Source organism: Gadus morhua, chromosome 9 (genome assembly GCF_902167405.1).
Source record: "Gadus morhua chromosome 9, gadMor3.0, whole genome shotgun sequence".
In the NCBI taxonomy this organism is placed as follows: domain Eukaryota; kingdom Metazoa; phylum Chordata; class Actinopteri; order Gadiformes; family Gadidae; genus Gadus; species Gadus morhua.
The window spans coordinates 315,977-335,000 of record NC_044056.1 but is presented as its reverse complement, the minus strand read 5'-3'; the positions used below and the strand labels follow the sequence as shown (position 1 = coordinate 335,000).

Here is a 19,024-nt window from a genome sequence, read left to right as displayed (position 1 = left end):
TCATGTAGATACAGAGATATATATACACACCCACGATACACACATGGCACCGCTAGGGCACCGAGCCATGCATTCATACCTGTGTGTGTGTGTGTGTGCGCCCCCACAGCCTTCAGAATGATCCCGTACCCCCTAGAGAAGGGTCATCTCTTCTACCCCTACCCCATCTGTACAGAGACGGCCGACAGAGAGCTGCTACCAAGTAAGACACTTATAGATGGAGGACTCACCTGTAAGACACCTATAGATGGAGGACTCACCTGTATGACACTTATAGATGGAGGACTCGACTGTAAGACACTTATAGATGGAGGACTCACCTGTAAGACACTTCTAGATGGAGGACTCACCTGTATGACACTTCTAGATGGAGGACTCACCTGTATGACACCTATAGATGGAGGACTCACCTGTATGACACCTATAGATGGAGGACTCACCTGTATGACACTTATAGATGGAGGACTCAACTGTAAGACACTTATAGATGGAGGACTCACCTGTAAGACACTTCTAGATGGAGGACTCACCTGTATGAAACTTCTAGATGGAGGACTCACCTGTATGACACCTATAGATTGAGGACTCACCTGTATGACACCTATAGATTGAGGACTCACCTGTATGACACCTATAGATGGAGGACTCACCTGTATGACACTTCTAGATGGAGCCAGGAGGACTCACCTGTATGACACTTCTAGATGGAGGACTCACCTGTATGACACTTCTAGATGGAGGACTCACCTGTATGACACTTCTAGATGGAGGACTCACCTGTATGACACCTATAGATGGAGGACTCGCCTGTATGACACTTATAGATGGAGGACTCACCTATATGACACTTCTAGATGGAGGACTCATCTGTAGGACTCTTACAGATGGAGGACTCACCTGTATGACACCTATAGATGGAGGACTCACCTGTAAGTCACCTATAGATGGAGGACTCACCTGTATGACACTTATAGATGGAGGACTCGACTGTAAGACACTTATAGATGGAGGACTCACCTGTAAGACACTTCTAGATGGAGGACTCACCTGTATGACACTTCTAGATGGAGGACTCACCTGTATGACACCTATAGATGGAGGACTCACCTGTATGACACCTATAGATGGAGGACTCACCTGTATGACACTTATAGATGGAGGACTCAACTGTAAGACACTTATAGATGGAGGACTCACCTGTAAGACACTTCTAGATGGAGGACTCACCTGTAAGACACTTCTAGATGGAGGACTCACCTGTATGAAACTTCTAGATGGAGGACTCACCTGTATGACACCTATAGATTGAGGACTCACCTGTATGACACCTATAGATGGAGGACTCACCTGTATGACACTTCTAGATGGAGCCAGGAGGACTCACCTGTATGACACTTCTAGATGGAGGACTCACCTGTATGACACTTCTAGATGGAGGACTCACCTGTATGACACTTCTAGATGGAGGACTCACCTGTATGACACCTATAGATGGAGGACTCGCCTGTATGACACTTATAGATGGAGGACTCACCTATATGACACTTCTAGATGGAGGACTCATCTGTAGGACTCTTACAGATGGAGGACTCACCTGTATGACACCTATAGATGGAGGACTCACCTGTAAGTCACCTATAGATGGAGGACTCACCTGTATGACTCTTCTAGATGGAGGACTCACCTTTATGACACTTATAGATGGAGGACTCACCTGTATGACACTTCTAGATGGAGGACTCACCTGTATGACACTTCTAGATGGAGGACTCACCTGTATGACACCTATAGATGGAGGACTCACCTGTATGACACTTCTAGATGGAGGACTCACCTGTATGACACCTATAGATGGAGGACTCACCTGTAAGACACCTATAGATGGAGGACTCACCTGTGTGACACTTCTAGATGGAGGACTCACCTGTATGACACTTCTAGATGGAGGACTCGCCTGTATGACACTTATAGATGGAGGTCTCACCTGTATGACTCACCTGTATACTCGTCCATTCGCCTCTAGTGTCTCTTGCTGTTTATTTGCAAAGTTGAGCAACCATTTCAAGATTAATTACGAATTGTTTTAGGCTACGTACGGACAAAATCATTATTTCCAACCTCGTCAATGCCTTGACTATATTTTCTCTTCATTTTGCAACTCATTCGATGAATTAAAGTGTGAGGTATCATGGAAAACATGAAATTGTCTGGGTGACCCCAAACTTTTGAATGGTAGTGTATACTTCCTGGTTGAAGTCCTTGTTAGAGATTCAAAGGTGACGTTATGAGTATCTGCATATCGAGGGCATTCCCTTATGTTCCTTTGAACTGGCCCACTGGATAACAACCACAGTAATGGGGCCACCAGGGATTGGGTTGTGTTGTAAGCTGTTACCGTGGTCACATTTCAATGAAAAGCCTGTGACCAGCCCATGAAAAGAAGCATCTAAATGTATTTCTTTGTGCCTCTGTGTGTGTGTGTCTCGTTTGTGCGTGCGTGTGTTCATGTGTGGAAGCAGTATTCCACGAGGTGTCAGTCTACCCCAAGAAGGAGCTGCCCTTCTTCATCCTGTTCACGGCCGGCCTCTGCTCCTTCACTGCCATGCTGGCGCTGCTCACACACCAGTTCCCAGAGCTCATGGGCGTCTTCGCCAAGGCTGTGAGTGTCTCTGCCTGTAGTTCTGTCTCCCTGCCTTTAGTTCTGTCTCTGCCTGTAGTTCTGTCTCTCTGCCTGTAGTTCTGTCTCTGCCTGTAGTCCTGTCCCTCTGCCTGTAGTTCTGTCTCCCTGCCTGTAGTTCTGTCCCTCTGCCTGTAGTTCTGTCTCCCTGCCTGTAGTTCTGTCTCTGCCTGTAGTTCTGTCCCTCTGCCTGTAGTTCTGTCTCTCTGCCTGTAGTTCTGTCTCTCTGCCTGTAGTTCTGTCTCTCTGCCTGTAGTTCTGTCTCTCTGCCTGTAGTTCTGTCTCTCTGCCTGTAGTTCTGTCTCCCTGCCTGTAGTTCTGTCTCTCTGCCTGTAGTTCTGTCTCTGCCTGTAGTTCAGTCTCTCTGCCTGTAGTTCAGTCTCCCTGCCTGTAGTTCTGTCCCTCTGCCTGTAGTTCTGTCTCTCTGCCTGTAGTTCTGTCTCTCTGCCTGTAGTTCTGTCTCTCTGCCTGTAGTTCTGTCTCTCTGCCTGTAGTTCTGTCTCCCTGCCTGTAGTTCTGTCTCCCTGCCTGTAGTTCTGTCTCTCTGCCTGTAGTTCTGTCTCTCTGCCTGTAGTTCTGTCCCTCTGCCTGTAGTTCTGTCCCTCTGCCTGTAGTTCTGTCTCTCTGCTGGTAGTTCTGTCTCTCTGCCTGTAGTTGTCTCTGCCTGTAGTTCTGTCTCTGCCTGTAGTTCTGTGTCTATGCCTGTAGTTCTGTCTCTCTGCCTGTAGTTCTGTCTCTCTGCCTGTAGTTCTGTCTTTCTGCCTGTAGTTCTGTCTCCCTGCCTGTAGTTCTGTCTCTCTGCCTGTAGTTCTGTCTCTCTGCCTGTAGTTCTGTCTCTCTGCCTGTAGTTCTGTCTCTCTTTCAGTGTTGTTGCCAGCTAGCAGGATGTGTACCTGGGTCTCTTCTGTTGTCCTTTACCAAGTCTTTATTATAGAAGAGGATTCCTCCTCCATTTTCTCTTGTTTGCCATGTTTGCAGTTCTGAGCGAACCCGAGGAATGGGTTTGGGCCTCCCTAGTTTCTGTTCCATAATCATGTTCTTATCCTGCTTGGAACAGTGTAATTGTTCTCTAACTTGATTTTCTTTCCATCTTTTCCACCAGTTCCTGAGTACTTTATTCGCTCCCCTCAACTTCATCATGGAGAAGGTGGAGAGCCTCCTGCCCTCCAGTCTGTGGCACCAGCTCACCCGCATCTAGACGCCCTGAGGAGCCGACAGACGGACGGACTGATGGCGGGCCTAGAGGAGCCGACAGACAGACGGACAAACTGATGGCCCTAGCGCCGTCTGGGACTGGACTGACACAACTTTGTGCCAATAAACAGGACAGGAGACAAAGCCACTGCTGGAGAGAGAAGGGATTCAAATGAAATAAAGAAAACAGAATTCAGAATAGTTTTGGAATTTTTATTTGTTATGTTTGCCATTTCGGGGGACGTGGATCTCTTGTAAAGCCGTTTGTTGTACAAAAAGAGGCGAGCGAATTGCCATCTTTAAAACATGGAAAGAAACAAAAAAGTACAATAAAGGACTGTTTTACTGCAAGCTTCTACAACGCCCGTGGTCATTCTGAAGCAGGTTTGTACACGAAACCAACAAGGGTGAATCTTCTGGGTCAGCTGGCCTACTGTGTGGTCTGTTGTGCAATGTGTCCCCCCCCCCCCCCCCCCCCACACACAAAACACCACCACAGGGACTGGTGTTAAAGCCCCAGAAAACGTTTGAATTTAAGAGCTCAAATAACCTCAGTCTATAGATCTGTTAAAGGTTTTCCTTTGCTGAATCTTGATTTCACTGGTGGGATCCTCACCATCCTGACCTCCCTCCCAACTGAATAAAGACCTGACGACATCCTCTCATGATCAGGTGAGCACAATCCAACCTGAGAAATACATTGCAGTGAATTGATATTAGGCTCATTGGTGGCCCATAAACGGTGGATCTTTTAAGGTTATGTTCTCTTGGGCCGTTGAGTGTAATCTGCTGGATCACCAGTTGAGGGCAGCAGATTGACACGTCTGGAATCTTGGGATAAAAAATAAAGTGTTTAGTAGGGAACTCTTGGGTTGTCTGGTCAGGATTGGTGGAAGTGTTGGCTTTAATACTTAGGTCACTGGTTCGTTAAACTACATTTAATTTGCTAAAATGTATACATTTCACTTGTACAATAAATCTGTGGATAAGAGCATAATGTTAAATAATCAGTATTACTGAGATTACAATGCACATTGTAATTGATCTACCTAATGGTATTGTGGGTTTCACCATTTTCAGAAATGCACAACCTGTTTGGTACTGGTGAATACATCCTTTAAGCACAGGTGATCTGAATGACTCACTTCAAGCGGTTAGGCAATGATCACAGCTATCCTGTTACAATGTCATAAAAATAATTCATTCTGTTAAGAGGCAACAGAATGCTGTGTTTAATGATGATCAAGCCAATCTCTCCCCAATGTTATTCGATCAGAATTAATAATGTGGGGCTAATTTCATTAAGCTGATCAAGTCCCATTTGCCAGTGGAACCTGACTCATAAATGTCCCACTGCAGGTTAAGCCTGACCGTCATCTCCTTTGCTTTTGTAAGCAAGGAGATGACTGAGGACTAGAATTGCATCGCATAACCCTTTAAATGCTCCCGCAGCCTGGACAAGGTTTAGGATACGTTTGGAATCCACATTTTTCCCATTACTTGGGAGTAAATAAATACAATGAAACCAAAGTAGGGACTGCCATTGGCCAACAGTAGACCACATAGGACGAAAGATAGTCTTACAAGCTTTCTAAAACAAACATCGCTCAGAACGGTCACCCATTCATACCCTTGGTTCTGTTTTCTGTACCACTGCTTATGATAAGCATTGGCCAAACCATCGCAATATTTGGTAATTAGAAACCATTTGGCTTCCTGGGTGATTCAGGGATTTCCATACATGTGTTTTCATTGAGTGTTGCATATGTGCAGTGTTACGAACCAATTCCTGCCCCCTCAAAAATCACTTTGGTCTCCAAATTAAATTTGGGATTGTTCCGATGTTGTGAAACCAGAAGAACATGCGTTCCAGGTGTCTAAGATGTGTTTATGAGTGGACAGGCCACCGTGGCACGAATGCAACATGCTCGCAAACCGCCAACACATCTGTTGACAAACATGAAACGTAGTCAAGGTCTCCTGCTGGCTTCTGAGCCATGAAAAGGGGAAACTAACACCCACGGGGAGTTGAAAGGGGAATTGTGAATGAACTCGGCAGCGCGCTGGTCTGTCCTCTGCTAATGACATGTTCAGACTGCTCACTATCTCCCCTCTGCACTACACAGCAACAGGGTCCTGGATAACAGTCCAGAAACATGTCCGCTTGGATGAGATCTTCACACACACAAATCAGTCCGGTGTTCATAATGTTCTTTGTCTGCAAGTTTTTCTCCCAACCCAAAATGTAAGAAGTGCTCCCGGATACAAGGGTAAGTGCTTCAGTGACCGACTTGGAAGAACAGAACTACAGAGTATATATGAATGTGTTAATACAAAACATCAACAGGTGCAATTATGTAACATTAGAAGGAGATTGACACGCTACATACTCTGCTTAATACTCAACTAGTTTGACCTTTGAAGCTTGGATAGTAATGATGTTACCCGATACAGAACCGAGACTCACATTTCTATTTCTACATTAAATAAGGTGAGTCGGGCGTGGCAGAACTGGCAGAGTGGTGAGTACTGGGTCCATCTACTAAGGACAGAGTTCACCTCAACATGCCCTCTGACAACGAATAGAGATGACCAATCTCAATGGAATTCCTCCATCCTTGGTGTACTCATCATCACATCATTATCTCATTACTGTCTGTTTAAAACCTGTCCCGCTTTCAAAAGCCTGAGGCCTTTTTATAGTCAGTCTCCCATGCCAGTAATAAACATGGAGCTAGCATACTGATATATTAGGTGTGTTATGTGACGCCCCCACACAATGAAGCGTAAGAACCTGACACGTGTGCAGAGTTACCAGACGCAAGACTGGATTTTTTAAGAAGATTCCAGCTCCAGTCATCATCTTGAAGGAGAGCTCTGATTGGCTGACAGAACTGGGCGTTGGGGCTGGGGACGGGGTCACGTCTGCCCCTTGCAGGTGTGCAGGTCGACCTGCAGGTGGCAGTCTTGGCAGTGCACGGCGCAGCACCAATGGAACTTGCACTCACACTTGGTGGTGCGGCTAACGCGCGACGTGTCGTAGCCCCGCCCACAGCACATGACCTCACAGCTGTCCACGCCACGGGACGTCCTGTTGCACACCCGCCCGCCCGTCCCGAGGGACCCTGGAGAGAGAGGGAGGGAGAGAGAGGATGACATGAGACCGTTGGGGATATCAGAGGCGGCCCGTGTTAAATATTACCCCTCGATGAGACCTGCTTAACCGTCATTAAATAAGCCTGTCTTGGCTTTGGAGAAGGAGGGTGTGGTGTAAACACTTATCGTATGCATGTACATCCTGGCACTTAAAAATAGTACTTTGCATTGTGTATCTTCCTATCCTAGCTATCTTTGTGATATACAGGCAATGGGTTAAACTAGCAATCTGAAGTGCTTGGCACCTGCTTCTATGAACATCTTTACGGTACCAACAGCGATATATTGTAGTTTCACCTTCCTCTGCTGGTCTTACATCCACACACAATAGGTTTCATACACGTGTTGCAAACAACCGCATCCCAAGTTGACTGGACAGGAGCCAGCCATGGCTGTGACCAGGGTGAGGTTGGAGAAAAGTATGGAGAGGATAGAAGAATAAACCGAGAGAAGAGGAGACGCCACAGATAAAGGTAGATTAGATAAAGCTCAGGGAACAGGAGCCATGTGGTGTGGCTACAGGTCAGTGTACGGAGATATTACACCGAAGAACAAACCTGATTTCAATCTGTGTATGTCAACACAGGCTTGATTTGAAACCTTTAAAGACATTCTATTTTTACGTTGTAATACCGCAGGCCGAATTTCTGTTAGCCAATGACTTCACTTGTAACCACGCCTCCAGCAACATGATTGGTCGAAACATATAAAACATTTAGACTATCAATCTTTAGATACCTTTTGATATTTTGAGACAAGGGTGAAGCAGTGGGGATAAGGTTGAGGAGAGGGAAGGGGAGGGAGGAGCAGCGTGGTTAAGGTGGAGAGGAGAGGGAAGGGGGGGAGGTAGAATGATGAGTTGTGGAGAGAGATAGATGAGAGAATGATGAAAGGAGCTTTCACCCAGGCCTCCGCTCTTCATCGGCTGGGTATTTTATATTTGGCGCCTGTTGCGACGCGCGTACACACACACAAACACACACACACCCTGAGGAGGGTCCTGATACTGTACTGGCCTCTACACTGATTTTAGGCAAGTATCAGTCCCTGGGCGCAACACATATTCCCCTGTTTTAGAAAGACGGCAACGAAGTTTTCCCAGCCTGTTAAGAGTAATTATTTATTCTGTGAATTGCCTGTCAGCAGGTGTTTATGTTCACTCGGGTAAACCTTTTCTGAAGTGACACGTAAAACATCAAATTCCAATGAGGTGGAATTCCTTGATATTTACTTTCAAGCTGTCTTTGTGAACTCTCTGTCTCGCTCTCTATTATATGTCTGGGCATGATCTAAGCCCCGCCCATCTTGGCAACAAACCTGTCCGTCATCCACGGTATGCTGCACTGCTAGGGGTGACATCATGGCGTCTCTCTCTCTCTCTCTCTCTCTCTCTCGTCTGCTCATTGGATTAGGCTGACAGGGCGCAGAAGGATGAGTGTAGCACCTGACTCGCTGGCGTGCGGGTTAATTGATAAAACACTCGCTGGCTGCCCCCCCCCCCTCTGTCGGCCCCCCCTCCGTCGGGCCGGGCCCCCCCCCCGGTGAGAGTGATTGAATGTTTGCGGTTCAGAGGTGTTGAGGGGCCGGTTCACCTGCTCCTTCCAATGCAGTGTACTGTGTGTGAGGGAGAAGGAGCAGGAGCCTGGGTTATTTAAGGTGGGAGTCTCTATCTCAGAGACAGAATGGGAGGGAGGGAATCGGTTCATAAAGGGGCCAACAAAGGAAGAGAGGGCAGTGTTTAACATAGCGCATGCCCCCTGTTCAGCCTGCTGGGGCTGTGATGCACCGGTGCCCAGAGGCCCCCCAGCCTCCCAGGGCCCCCCAGCCTGGTTCCGGAGGGTCTTTTAAATGGATGCCCCAGAGCAGGGACTTGCTTGGTCGAGGCACCGTCTGCGTACAGTAGTTGGCTAATTGGGGGAGGATTGAGAACACTGTCTCAGACCTTGTGTGTGAGACAGTGTCTCTCACACAAGATGGTCAGGACGTTTAAACGAGGAACCCTTTAAAGCAGTTCTGTCTGTCTCTGTGTGTGTGCGTGCGTGCGTGTGTGCGTGCGTGCGTGCGTGCGCGCGCTACTGGGTTGATTTATGTTAGAGTGCATGTGCTCTCAGGTTTCATTCGACTCAAGTGTGTAATGGGCCTTAAACCGACTGATACCTGATCACCACACAACCTCTGCTCCCAACTACAACCTCTGAACTCACACGTACTACACACACACACACGGCAAAGACAAAAACCCTACACACACACACACACACACACAAACGGCAAAGACAGAAACCCTACAAACACACACAAACACACCTTCGCCCGAAAAAAATACACCGAACATTTTTATTTTTGATAAAACCCCCCAAAAAAAAAAAAAAATGTTTTACTCATTTATTCAAAGGTACATTGTTCTTATATTCTTGCTATAAGGTCTGCTGGAATGTTAGAAAACGTTCAGTATTAAATAAATATTTTGTATCAAATTTGTAATTGATTTTTTTTATTGAAAAGCAAGACAAAAAAGTTTATAAAGGACATTAATTGTTTGATTTATGCAATTCGTGAAAAATTAAAGCAAAATTAATGAAAGACAGCAAAAGCCACATTAGGTATTCGGTTTCGGCTTTCGGCGAAGAATTTTGATTTCGGTGAATCCCTAACGTTAACGGAATCAAATGCGTCATCAGTGGAGTCTTTTGATTGGTTCAGAAGCCTTACTTTAAATGTGTCGCAGGTCAGACGACTCTTCACGTGCCTTTCCCAGCAATTTCCCTGCTTCCATCACAACGCAGCCATACCAGCACTGACCCGGACATGGGACCAGTTCCTGATCATGACATCACCAGTGTATTAGCCAGGATATCCAGCCCTGTTCCCACTCACACATGACCCCATGCAGGAAATGTTCAGGAACATTGCCGGGTAACACTGCAAGGGGCTTAAATGTCCCTTTTCCAGGCCAATAAACCCCTTTAAACCTCGGCAGAGAAAGAGAGCGAGCGTGTGTGACAGACATTGAAAAAGACCGAAACACACAATGAACCGTGGGTCCGAGGGAGAGCAGAAGGGATCAGGATCAGGCAGGGACTAGCAGAACAAAGAACCCAGGACACGCATGTTCAGCGCTGCATGTACAGTAGGCCTACCTGACTCAAAGCTGCGTACGCAGTAGTCCGGCGAGTCCTCCAGGTACACCAGGTCGTTCTTGCCGGGCCGCTTGAGGTGCGCGTGTGCCGCCGTGAAGCCTGCCCCGTACTGGTCGACCGCCACCTGGACGGCGCCGTTGTAGCGCCTCCGCAGGTGGTCCCCGGTCAGCCGGAAGTCGGCCAGGGCCAGCCAGCACGTCCTCAGACTGCAGGAGCCGCTCACGCCGTGACACTTGCACTCCAGGGTCATGAAGCGCTTCACCGCCTGCAGGGCGGAGACAGAAGGACTAGGACCATGTGCTGCACGTCAGCCTCCTACCATGTGCTGCACGTCAGCCTCCTACCATGTGCTGCACGTCAGCCTCCCACCATGTGCTGCACGTCAGCCTCCCACCATGTGCTGCACGTCAGCCTCCCACCATGTGTTGCACGTCAGCCTCCCACCATGTGCTGCACGTCACCCTCCTACCATGTGCTGCACGTCAGCCTCCTACCATGTGCTGCACGTCAGCCTCCTACCATGTGCTGCACGTCAGCCTCCCACCATGTGCTGCACGTCAGCCTCCCACCATGTGCTGCACGTCAGCCTCCCACCATGTGCTGCACGTCAGCCTCCCACCATGTGCTGCACGTCACCCTCCCACCATGTGCTGCACGTCACCCTCCTACCATGTGCTGCACGTCAGCCTCCTACCATGTGCTGCACGTCACCCTCCCACCATGTGCTGCACGTCAGCCTCCTACCACCCCAGCTCCATGATTGAGGATATTCTTTTAATCGCAAAATGTCGCTTTGCAGCAAATAAACCACTTATAAAAACAAATAAATACCAGCAAAAAGTGTTATCTTGTTTATTTATGGAGTGCTCACGCGTAGTTTATACTAAAACAATAAGCGAATAATTGCTAATTATAGACACTAGTCTCCAGCAGCCTACATTATGGACACTAGTCTCCTAAGCAGCCTACATTATAGACACTAGTCTCCTAAGCAGCCTACATTATAGACACTAGTCTCCTCAGCAGCCTACATTATGGACACTAGTCTCCTTAAGGAAACCAGTCAGCCCCTAGGGCACCCTGAGCTGTACACGCGTCTCCCCTAATGCCCAGGGGATGATTCTGGGTGATGATTGACCGGGACTGTTTCAACTTTCACCGTGACCACTGGGGATACAACCGGTCAGAGCAGTACGGTGAACACCGTTCCCCCGCCATCGCACTCATCCAAGAGCACTCCTTAAGGCTTATGTTCCCACGTTGACGCAACGTGTCAACGTGTTGAGTCGGGAGGTTCATGCCTACCTTGGGGCGGTACGGTGGTCTGGAGGTTCATGCCTACCTTGGGGCGATGCGGTGGTCTGGAGGTTCATGCCTACCTTGGGGCGGTGCGGTGGTCGGGAGGTTCATGCCTACCTTGGGGCGGTACGGTGGTCTGGAGGTTCATGCCTACCTTGGGGCGGTGCGGTGGTCTGGAGGTTCATGCCTACCTTGCGTCCGGTACGGTGGTCGGGAGGTTCATGCCTACCTTGGGGCGGTGCGGTGGTCGGGAGGTTCATGCCTACCTTGGGGCGGTGCGGTGGTCGGGAGGTTCATGCCTACCTTGGGGCGGTGCGGTGGTCTGGAGGTTCATGCCTACCTTGCGTCCGGCGCGGTTGTTGTGGAGGTTCATGCCTACCTTGGGGCGGTGCGGTGGTCGGGAGGTTCATGCCTACCTTGGGGCGGTGCGGTGGTCGGGAGGTTCATGCCTACCTTGCGTCCGGCGCGGTTGTTGTGGAGGTTCATGAGGGCGCGGGCATCCCGCTCCGCCCGCTCCTTGGCGTCCACGAAGGCCTGGCTGAAGCGCACGGCGTGCTCCACGTGGTCGCTGCAGCCGCCCCAGTCGAAGGCGCCCTGGGCGTCCCGTGACGAGCCCTTCTTGGTGGGGTCGCAGGAGCAGGAGTCCAGCTGGCCTCCGCTGCAGGCGCGGGCCAGGGCGTGGACCACGCCCGCCGAGGACACGGCGTACACGAAGGCCGCCTCCCGGCTGCCTGCTGGGGGCGGGGTTTGTTGAGTAGGGGTAGGGTCACATGACGTAGGGCTGCCTGCTGGGAGCGGGGTTTGTTGAGTAGTGGTAGGGTCACATGACGTAGGGCTGCCTGCTGGGGGCGGGGTTTGTTGAGTAGGGGTAGGGTCACATGACGTAGGGCTGCCTGCTTGGGGCGGGGTTTGTTGAGTAGGGGTAGGGTCACATGACGTAGGGCTGCCTGCTGGGGGCGGGGTTTGTTGAGTAGGGGTAGGGTCACATGACGTAGGGCTGCCTGCTGGGGGCGGGGTTTGTTGAGTAGGGGTAGGGTCACATGACGTAGGGCTGCCTGCTGGGGGCGGGGTTTGTTGAGTAGGGGTAGGGTCACATGACGTAGGGCTGCCTGCTGGGGGCGGGGTTTGTTGAGTAGGGGTAGGGTCACATGACGTAGGGCTGCCTGCTGGGGGCGGGGTTTGTTGAGTAGAGGTAGGGTCACATGACGTAGGGCTGCGCCATTAATCTCATTTTGATCGCGATAGTGATCTTAGCGTGAAACGTTCAAAAAACGAATATAATCAAGGTTTCGATTATAATTATTTATTCTTTTCATTAAATGTTTTATAGAAAGTGAAGAACACCTGCTGTATACATATCTGTACATTATTTTAGATTTGATCATTTTCTTTTGGACTATTTTATGTATTTCTTTAAGGCGAAATTTCAAAGTTCTCAGTTACAAAAAAAAAAATTTGACAGACATGCTAAATAAATACATCATGTTTTCAAACCCAAAAATAATCGTTTGAATAATCGTGATTTCAATACTGACCAAAATAATCATGATTATGATTTTTTTCCATAATCGAGCAGCCCTACGAACACGTGAAGATAAGAGATAAGATAAGAACTTTAGTTCATCCAATACATGATAAATTCACTTGTTACAGCAGCCCATGGAATATAGAAAGATGCAATAATAAAATTAAGTGTATAAAGTGTCCAGCAATGCATACATACATAAAATAAATTAAAAAAATCACAGTGCTTACAATGTCACGCCATAAGGGCATAAATCTACACGCCTAGGTCCTTCACTACAGAATAAATACTTAATAATTACACATGAACAGTGGAAAGACCCTTCGTTAGGGGTATTAAGACATGCCGTACTTTAGTTATGGCGTCTTCAAAGGTCCCGTATTATACCACCAGGACTGAGGGGGATTAGCCGTTACAAGCCGTTTAAAAAACATCTGCCCTTTCCTGTGTTTTAGTGACATCACAAGTTGGCATGTCTACCTAGATGTATGATGGATAGATCAGTCTACCAGCCGGACTTTAACAAACGTTGCTCATCTATCCGGGACCGTCATACATCTAGCTGGACACGCCCACTTGTGATGTCAGATGAGGCAGATTTTCAAATCGGCTTCTGACAGCTCGTCACACCCACACCTTTTTATTCTATATAATAATAATAATAATAATAATAATAATAATAATAATAATACATTTAATACATTTAATATCATTAATACATCTAACCTAATATGAGCAATTGGGAAACAAAACAATTGTACAGCAGCTCTTAGGGTGATTTGGCTGTTCAGAAAGCACCTTTTGCTGTCTTGAGATCCATGAGCTGCTTAATTAAGTTGGGCTGAGATCTAGGACATTGTCTAGGCCTACCTCTAGAAAGTTTCCAACTCTGGGCCATAAAAACTGAATAAACACTTATGATTTTGAATGGATGGGGGCAAAACAAAAGGTACAAATGGCAGCATTACAGACAAAGTTCAACCAGTTCATGCCAATAGCAGGCATTCAGATATGTCTTTGTTGCAGTGACAGAGGGACTGAAGATCCAACTCAACCTAGGATTCATTCCGACCAAATTAAACACAAGCTTTAACCAAACCTAGCATTGAACACGGGAGAAAGCGATTGTTCACATATCACTAACAAACTACAGAATTATTTATCCACAATATGTTGTGTTAGATTAATTAAACTTAAAGGAATGGGAACACATGACTATCCAGAGTTCAGAGTTGTGGTCACTATATAGATCTTCCATGGGTCACTACACAGGTTACCAACTCATTGAGGGCCTACTTTAAGACCGTGAGAGCGCCCAATATGCTTTAAGTCAATTAACAACAGCCGACTCTAACCTGTCACCGTGAGAGCCCTAACCTTTTCTCCAAAGATAACTGTCTACATATATCTGCAGCTCGTCCCATTAACAACTAAATATTACCAGTGTTTTAAAATAACCCTAACTTTTAGTATTTTGCCTAGAGAGAGCGTGGCACCGGAGGCAGAAAAGTACTTTGCAAATGTTTGAAGTTAGTCCGACGGAATTGACGTTGAGGAGCTCATGAGAGCTGCCTCCGTGTGTGGGTAATGTCTCCGCTACTTGCTAATGCCGTGTGACAGAACCAGGCTCAGGCAGGGAGGTCCAAATACCGCACGGCTGATTAGGGACCCAGATGAAACGGACCAGTTGGAAGTTCCGCCCTGCAGGTTAATGTAAAGGGCCTGGGAGTGGAACACCAGTCCGTCGGTGCTATATAGGGTCTTCCAGTGGCATTAAAAGAGACCAGGCTTGTTATAACACGTCGTTAGAGGCATAGAGGCTTAGTAAGGGAAGGAGGGGGGCTGGAAAGTGACACGTCTAATTTGACAGTTTACTGCTCTGCCTAGACCACCGTTGTCAAATGCATGCGGGAGCTGGTGATGCGAAGATCGGATCTTTTTCGGACTCGGATCTCGTTCATGGGTGAATAGTGTTGACAGCGAAGACGTAGGGGGTTTACATTAAAATTGTTTTTTAAGCAGAAAAGTATACAAACAGTGCACGATATATCCAACACTCATTTTCATATAAATTGCCATTATTAGGTTTACTTTCGCAATTGAATAAACAATGTCTGAGGTACTTAAGTGAACACATGTAAACACCACATCGACAAAGGGTCCAAGTGATACGCATGTGCAAATCAAACAACGAATTAACGATCCACTCACGAATCATAATGGCCTAAGAATCGGATTGCAAAACATATTCGTTATTTTTGGTCGAATCGTTTATGAATCACACATCACTAGCTGAAGCTCTAGAGGCTACCGATCGGTTGCAGTGAGTGACAGAGCGACTCCGTCAAATTGATAAATGCAGCACTGTAAAATGATAGCCTACCATGTATGGAATGCGACGAAAGGGCGAAGATTAAAAAAATGACATGTAGGCCAACTTTGGTTTGCCAGCCTTTGCCAAACTTATGAGTACAGACCAAGGCAACAAGCCATATTCCTATTGATTCACGCACGTCTATGGCTTGTTTGCTCATACAAGTTTGGCAAATGCACAGTGGCATGCAGGAGCTGGCCCGTCTTAATTATATGCGCTAATATACAATGAAAACATGACATTGGTATATAGCCTACTAGTTCACATACGCCTAGCTGCTTTTTCCCCCTCTCGAACGCAGAGTTATTTTATATAAAAGTGAATCGGAGCAAAAATCAACATTGCACCACTTACTGCGTAGCAGGAGCCGTCCGAAAAGGTTGTGGTCCCTCGCCATGGTCTGGCAGTTCCAGCGGTGGTTTTTAAACTGGTACTGGCACTCTGCGATCCAGTCCTTCATCCCGGCCCCGATGGCCTGCATGACTTTGGGATGCTGGCGGCACAGCTGTCGCTGCTTGTTCACCAGCCCGGGGATGTTGTCGCACATCACCTGCGATCCGATGGTGCCCATGTACCTGCACGCAGAAGAAGATGGGTTACAAGAGTAAATATTGAAACCATGTAGCCTATAAATGATGCGATATTTTTCTTTTTACGGTTGATGCTGTATGGCAAAGCTATAGCTAAAAATTAAAGCAGACGTTTCCTTCCCCCCACACGTGATCGGAGTTCGGCCTACATTGAGACGGTCTTTGCGCACTGTGTGTGGTGGTTGTTGTAGGTGACTGTGACTCATACTTACCACCAAGACGCATCGACATGGGAGGTCAGCCAGCACATTGCTACTGATAAATAAAAAAATATTCCACTTGGTAATAAATTCATAATACCGCACAGTTAATGACAGTATGCACCTGTACTTAATAGTTCCATTAGTCTAATAAAAACGCAACCCAAAACAGGACGGCGGGTTTTTAACTTCTCGATATGCCCCCCCAAAAAAGAGCGTTTTATCGAAAGTAAAGCGGCATAAGACTACTGCGCTTTAAAAAAGTAAGGCATCGTTGTACTTCAGTGCGTAGGATATATATAGTAGTACGTGCCAAGATATGCGAGTTAACAATTGGTCCCACGTTAAAAGCGGTTTGCGGGCTAGAGATGATCTGCTATCAGGTTTAAATTGCTTACACAAGGGGTGGGCGCAGTCAGGTCTCAGGAATGAGGTGAAGAAATGAGCTGTCTGAAAGTATCTGTTCAGGCTAGCTTGACACCAGACACAAGGTTGGCCCACTTCCAAGCGGCAAGGTGTAGAATGTGGTACGAAGTGACGGAATTAAACCCTCTGCGCCTGCGGTATAAAAAAACAAAAGAAACAATCAGACGGACGTGTCGTGGAAGGAACCGGCGCGCAGCGAGCGCGTCGGAGGAATCGTTCTCTCTGTGCCAAATCGTCCAGAACAACGCGTCATGACGCGCTGCTAATGTAAATGCTTTTCCCCCCCGCGATCTATACGTCCCAAGTCTTGAGTAGCCTGATCAGTTTTGTAGATGTTTAAACGTTTATGCCCAGATTCTCCCAAATTCGCACCTTAAGGTTATGCGTCCATTTCGATAAGATTATCCGCTGCTTTCTTCTGAAGTCACATTGGCAGTCCGAGCGTCTGTCTCACTTGATTTCCTCCAGCTTTGATCTTGCTCCATGTATGGGAAGGTCTGACGAGATGAGATTATTGGATAAACTGGATTTCCCCCTCATGATCTCCGTGGAAGAAAATGATAAAAATTTGCTTCAATGGTTTCAGAGAATAGGATTTGAACCACCATTGACCTCGCAGTTCAGTGAACGCGACAAAAAATCTGTAGGGTCGAGCTCTCTGAGTGGCCAACGACGTGCGTCGCGACGTAGGTCGCATTGGTCGCGACGTAGGTCGCATTGGTCGCTGTGTGGGTCGCTCGTCTGGCTGCTTTCAGTCGCTGTGGTCACTGGCTGGCTCGCTCAAAGTCTATATAATCAGTTGATTTGCATGTTATTAACTTTTTTTTTGCGTCAGTTGAAGTACCAGAAAGCCATGCTCTCTGGCGAAAGCTACCTAAAGCTCTTTAGTGCTAATATTGTTTTAATATTTTTCTATTTAAGTACAGTTTAAATTATGAAATCGTTGGTCTATCAGTATCAATAAAATATATTAGTTGTAATTTGGGGCGTATTCAAATAATGTAGGCCTATTTTATATATATATATATATATATATATATATATATATATATATATATATATATATATATATATATATATATATATATAGCCTATTTGTTTTGTTAAATGTCATTAAGCCTAATAACGTATATTATGCACAAAGTTCTTCGTAATAGAGTGATAAACATAAATATAAGTGCAATAATTGAAGCCAATGCCACAGTGTTACAAGCGGTAGTCATGCTAGGTTAGCAATCATGAAGGCCGGTGTTCGATTCTCTCCACGGATGGTCATAGTTTTGCTCTTTTAGTCAAACTTAATGACGCAATCGGCCTCTTTCATTTTAACATTTTTGTATGTTTTAGTAGGATGGTATGATAATTATACGACGTATTGACGGGCTGCGGCGCCTGGCTGGTATCGGCTGGCTGGCTGGCTGCGACGACAGCCACGGCTGGCCGCTGTCTGCCGCTGGCTGCGGCTGGCAGCTGGCTCTGGCAGGCTGACCGACTAGTAGGTAGGTCAGACAATAAAAGCGTTGCGACCCTTTTGGCGGCAAATAGGTCGCAACCAACCAGAGGTATGGCTGAATGAGCGACCTGTGGCAGTCAGCCATTGTCACCATGGCTGCTACCATAACCAAAAGCCTATATGTTATCAGTTAACATCTCATTGAACAGAATAAATATACGTGCGTCAGTATAATAAAAAAGAATAATATATACCTAGCTTAGATATTGATAGACCAATAGGCCTTTTTATAATATATATAAATAAATAGGCCTATTGGTCTATCCATCTATATTTAATTAATATTGAATTAACTTTGCAATACAGTGATGTTTACAATATTTATATTGATTACATTGTATAGCCTATTGGTTTGATAAATGTCAAAGACTAATAAAATATCCTATGAAGAAAGTTATAGTGTAATATACTTTGATATAAGTGTAACAAAACAAATAAAAACTCTAATTCACAGACACAATACCGTAAAAAAAAGAGTAAAAATAAATATATAATGTGCCACGAATCATGATAGTAGAGTATTCAAATGTATAACCAAAGAACAAAATATGAAAATTGAAATTAAAGTTACAATTTTCTAAAAAGAAAAGTGTCAATAATAATAGTAGGCTATAGTAATAGCATAAATGCACAATTTAAAGGGGGCCAGTGACTATACAAATCTATAGTATATAAAAAGTGTGTGTAAAGTGGCTCAATCATCAAGTATGTATGCTAACTCAGAATGTTTTGCAGCCAACAGACCAAAAACAAAAACTGTAATATCCGACAGTGTCACCCCTCATGTTTAATTTGATAAAAACGACAGTGTTACCCCCTATGTTTTAATTGATAAATATCGACAGTGTTACCCATTATGTTTTTTTTCATGACGACCAATAAAAAACAAAAACATAAGTAACCCTTATGTTTTTTTTCATGACGACCAAT

At 46.3% G+C, this 19,024-nt stretch overlaps 2 protein-coding genes across 12 annotated transcripts in view; one reads left to right on the top strand and one right to left on the bottom strand.

Annotated features, from left to right (window-relative positions):
* Nucleotides 1-4,227, top strand: part of LOC115550424 (suppressor of tumorigenicity 7 protein homolog) — a 35,257-nt gene extending 31,030 nt beyond the window's left edge. For 3 of the 10 annotated variants that reach the window (XM_030365424.1, XM_030365425.1, XM_030365430.1), the window contains 4 exons: nt 1-4; nt 110-202; nt 2,508-2,659; nt 3,780-4,227. The exon at nt 1-4 is cut by the window's left edge and continues 159 nt beyond it. In XM_030365424.1, coding sequence (XP_030221284.1) covers nt 1-4; nt 110-202; nt 2,508-2,659; nt 3,780-3,875 — 345 coding nt within the window. In that variant the 3' untranslated portion in view covers nt 3,876-4,227. The remainder of the gene's footprint in view (nt 5-109; nt 203-2,507; nt 2,660-3,779) is intronic. The other 7 variants (XM_030365429.1, XM_030365426.1, XM_030365433.1 and 4 more) reach the window with 7 other exon arrangements.
* A 503-nt stretch (nt 4,228-4,730) lies between these two features.
* wnt2 (wingless-type MMTV integration site family member 2) lies at nt 4,731-16,778 on the bottom strand. Of its 2 annotated transcripts, XM_030365435.1 has the most exons (5): nt 16,168-16,778; nt 15,720-15,940; nt 11,920-12,197; nt 10,168-10,432; nt 4,731-6,996 (listed from the first exon to the last, which is right to left on the bottom strand). In XM_030365435.1, exons 1-5 carry the CDS (start codon nt 16,248-16,250, stop codon nt 6,791-6,793), a joined length of 1,053 nt encoding a protein of 350 aa, XP_030221295.1. In that variant the 5' UTR covers nt 16,251-16,778; the 3' UTR covers nt 4,731-6,790. The 2 variants fall into 2 exon arrangements, with proteins under 2 accessions (XP_030221295.1, XP_030221296.1); XM_030365436.1 differs by lacking the exon at nt 16,168-16,778 and having other exon boundaries at nt 11,920-12,200; nt 15,723-15,997.
* Nucleotides 16,779-19,024: the final 2,246 nt, after the last annotated feature.

Bases quoted from the DNA above. Each gene is read 5' to 3' on its own strand.
- wnt2 (XM_030365435.1), bottom strand. From the start codon at position 16,250: ATGAATTTATTACCAAGTGGAATATTTTTTTATTTATCAGTAGCAATG. The intron at 15,941-16,167 runs GTAAGTATGAGT...TTCTGCGTGCAG, and splicing joins CATGTCGATGCGTCTTGGTG to GTACATGGGCACCATCGGAT. The intron at 10,433-11,919 runs GTAGGCATGAAC...TCCGCCCTGCAG, and splicing joins ACAACCGCGCCGGACGCAAG to GCGGTGAAGCGCTTCATGAC.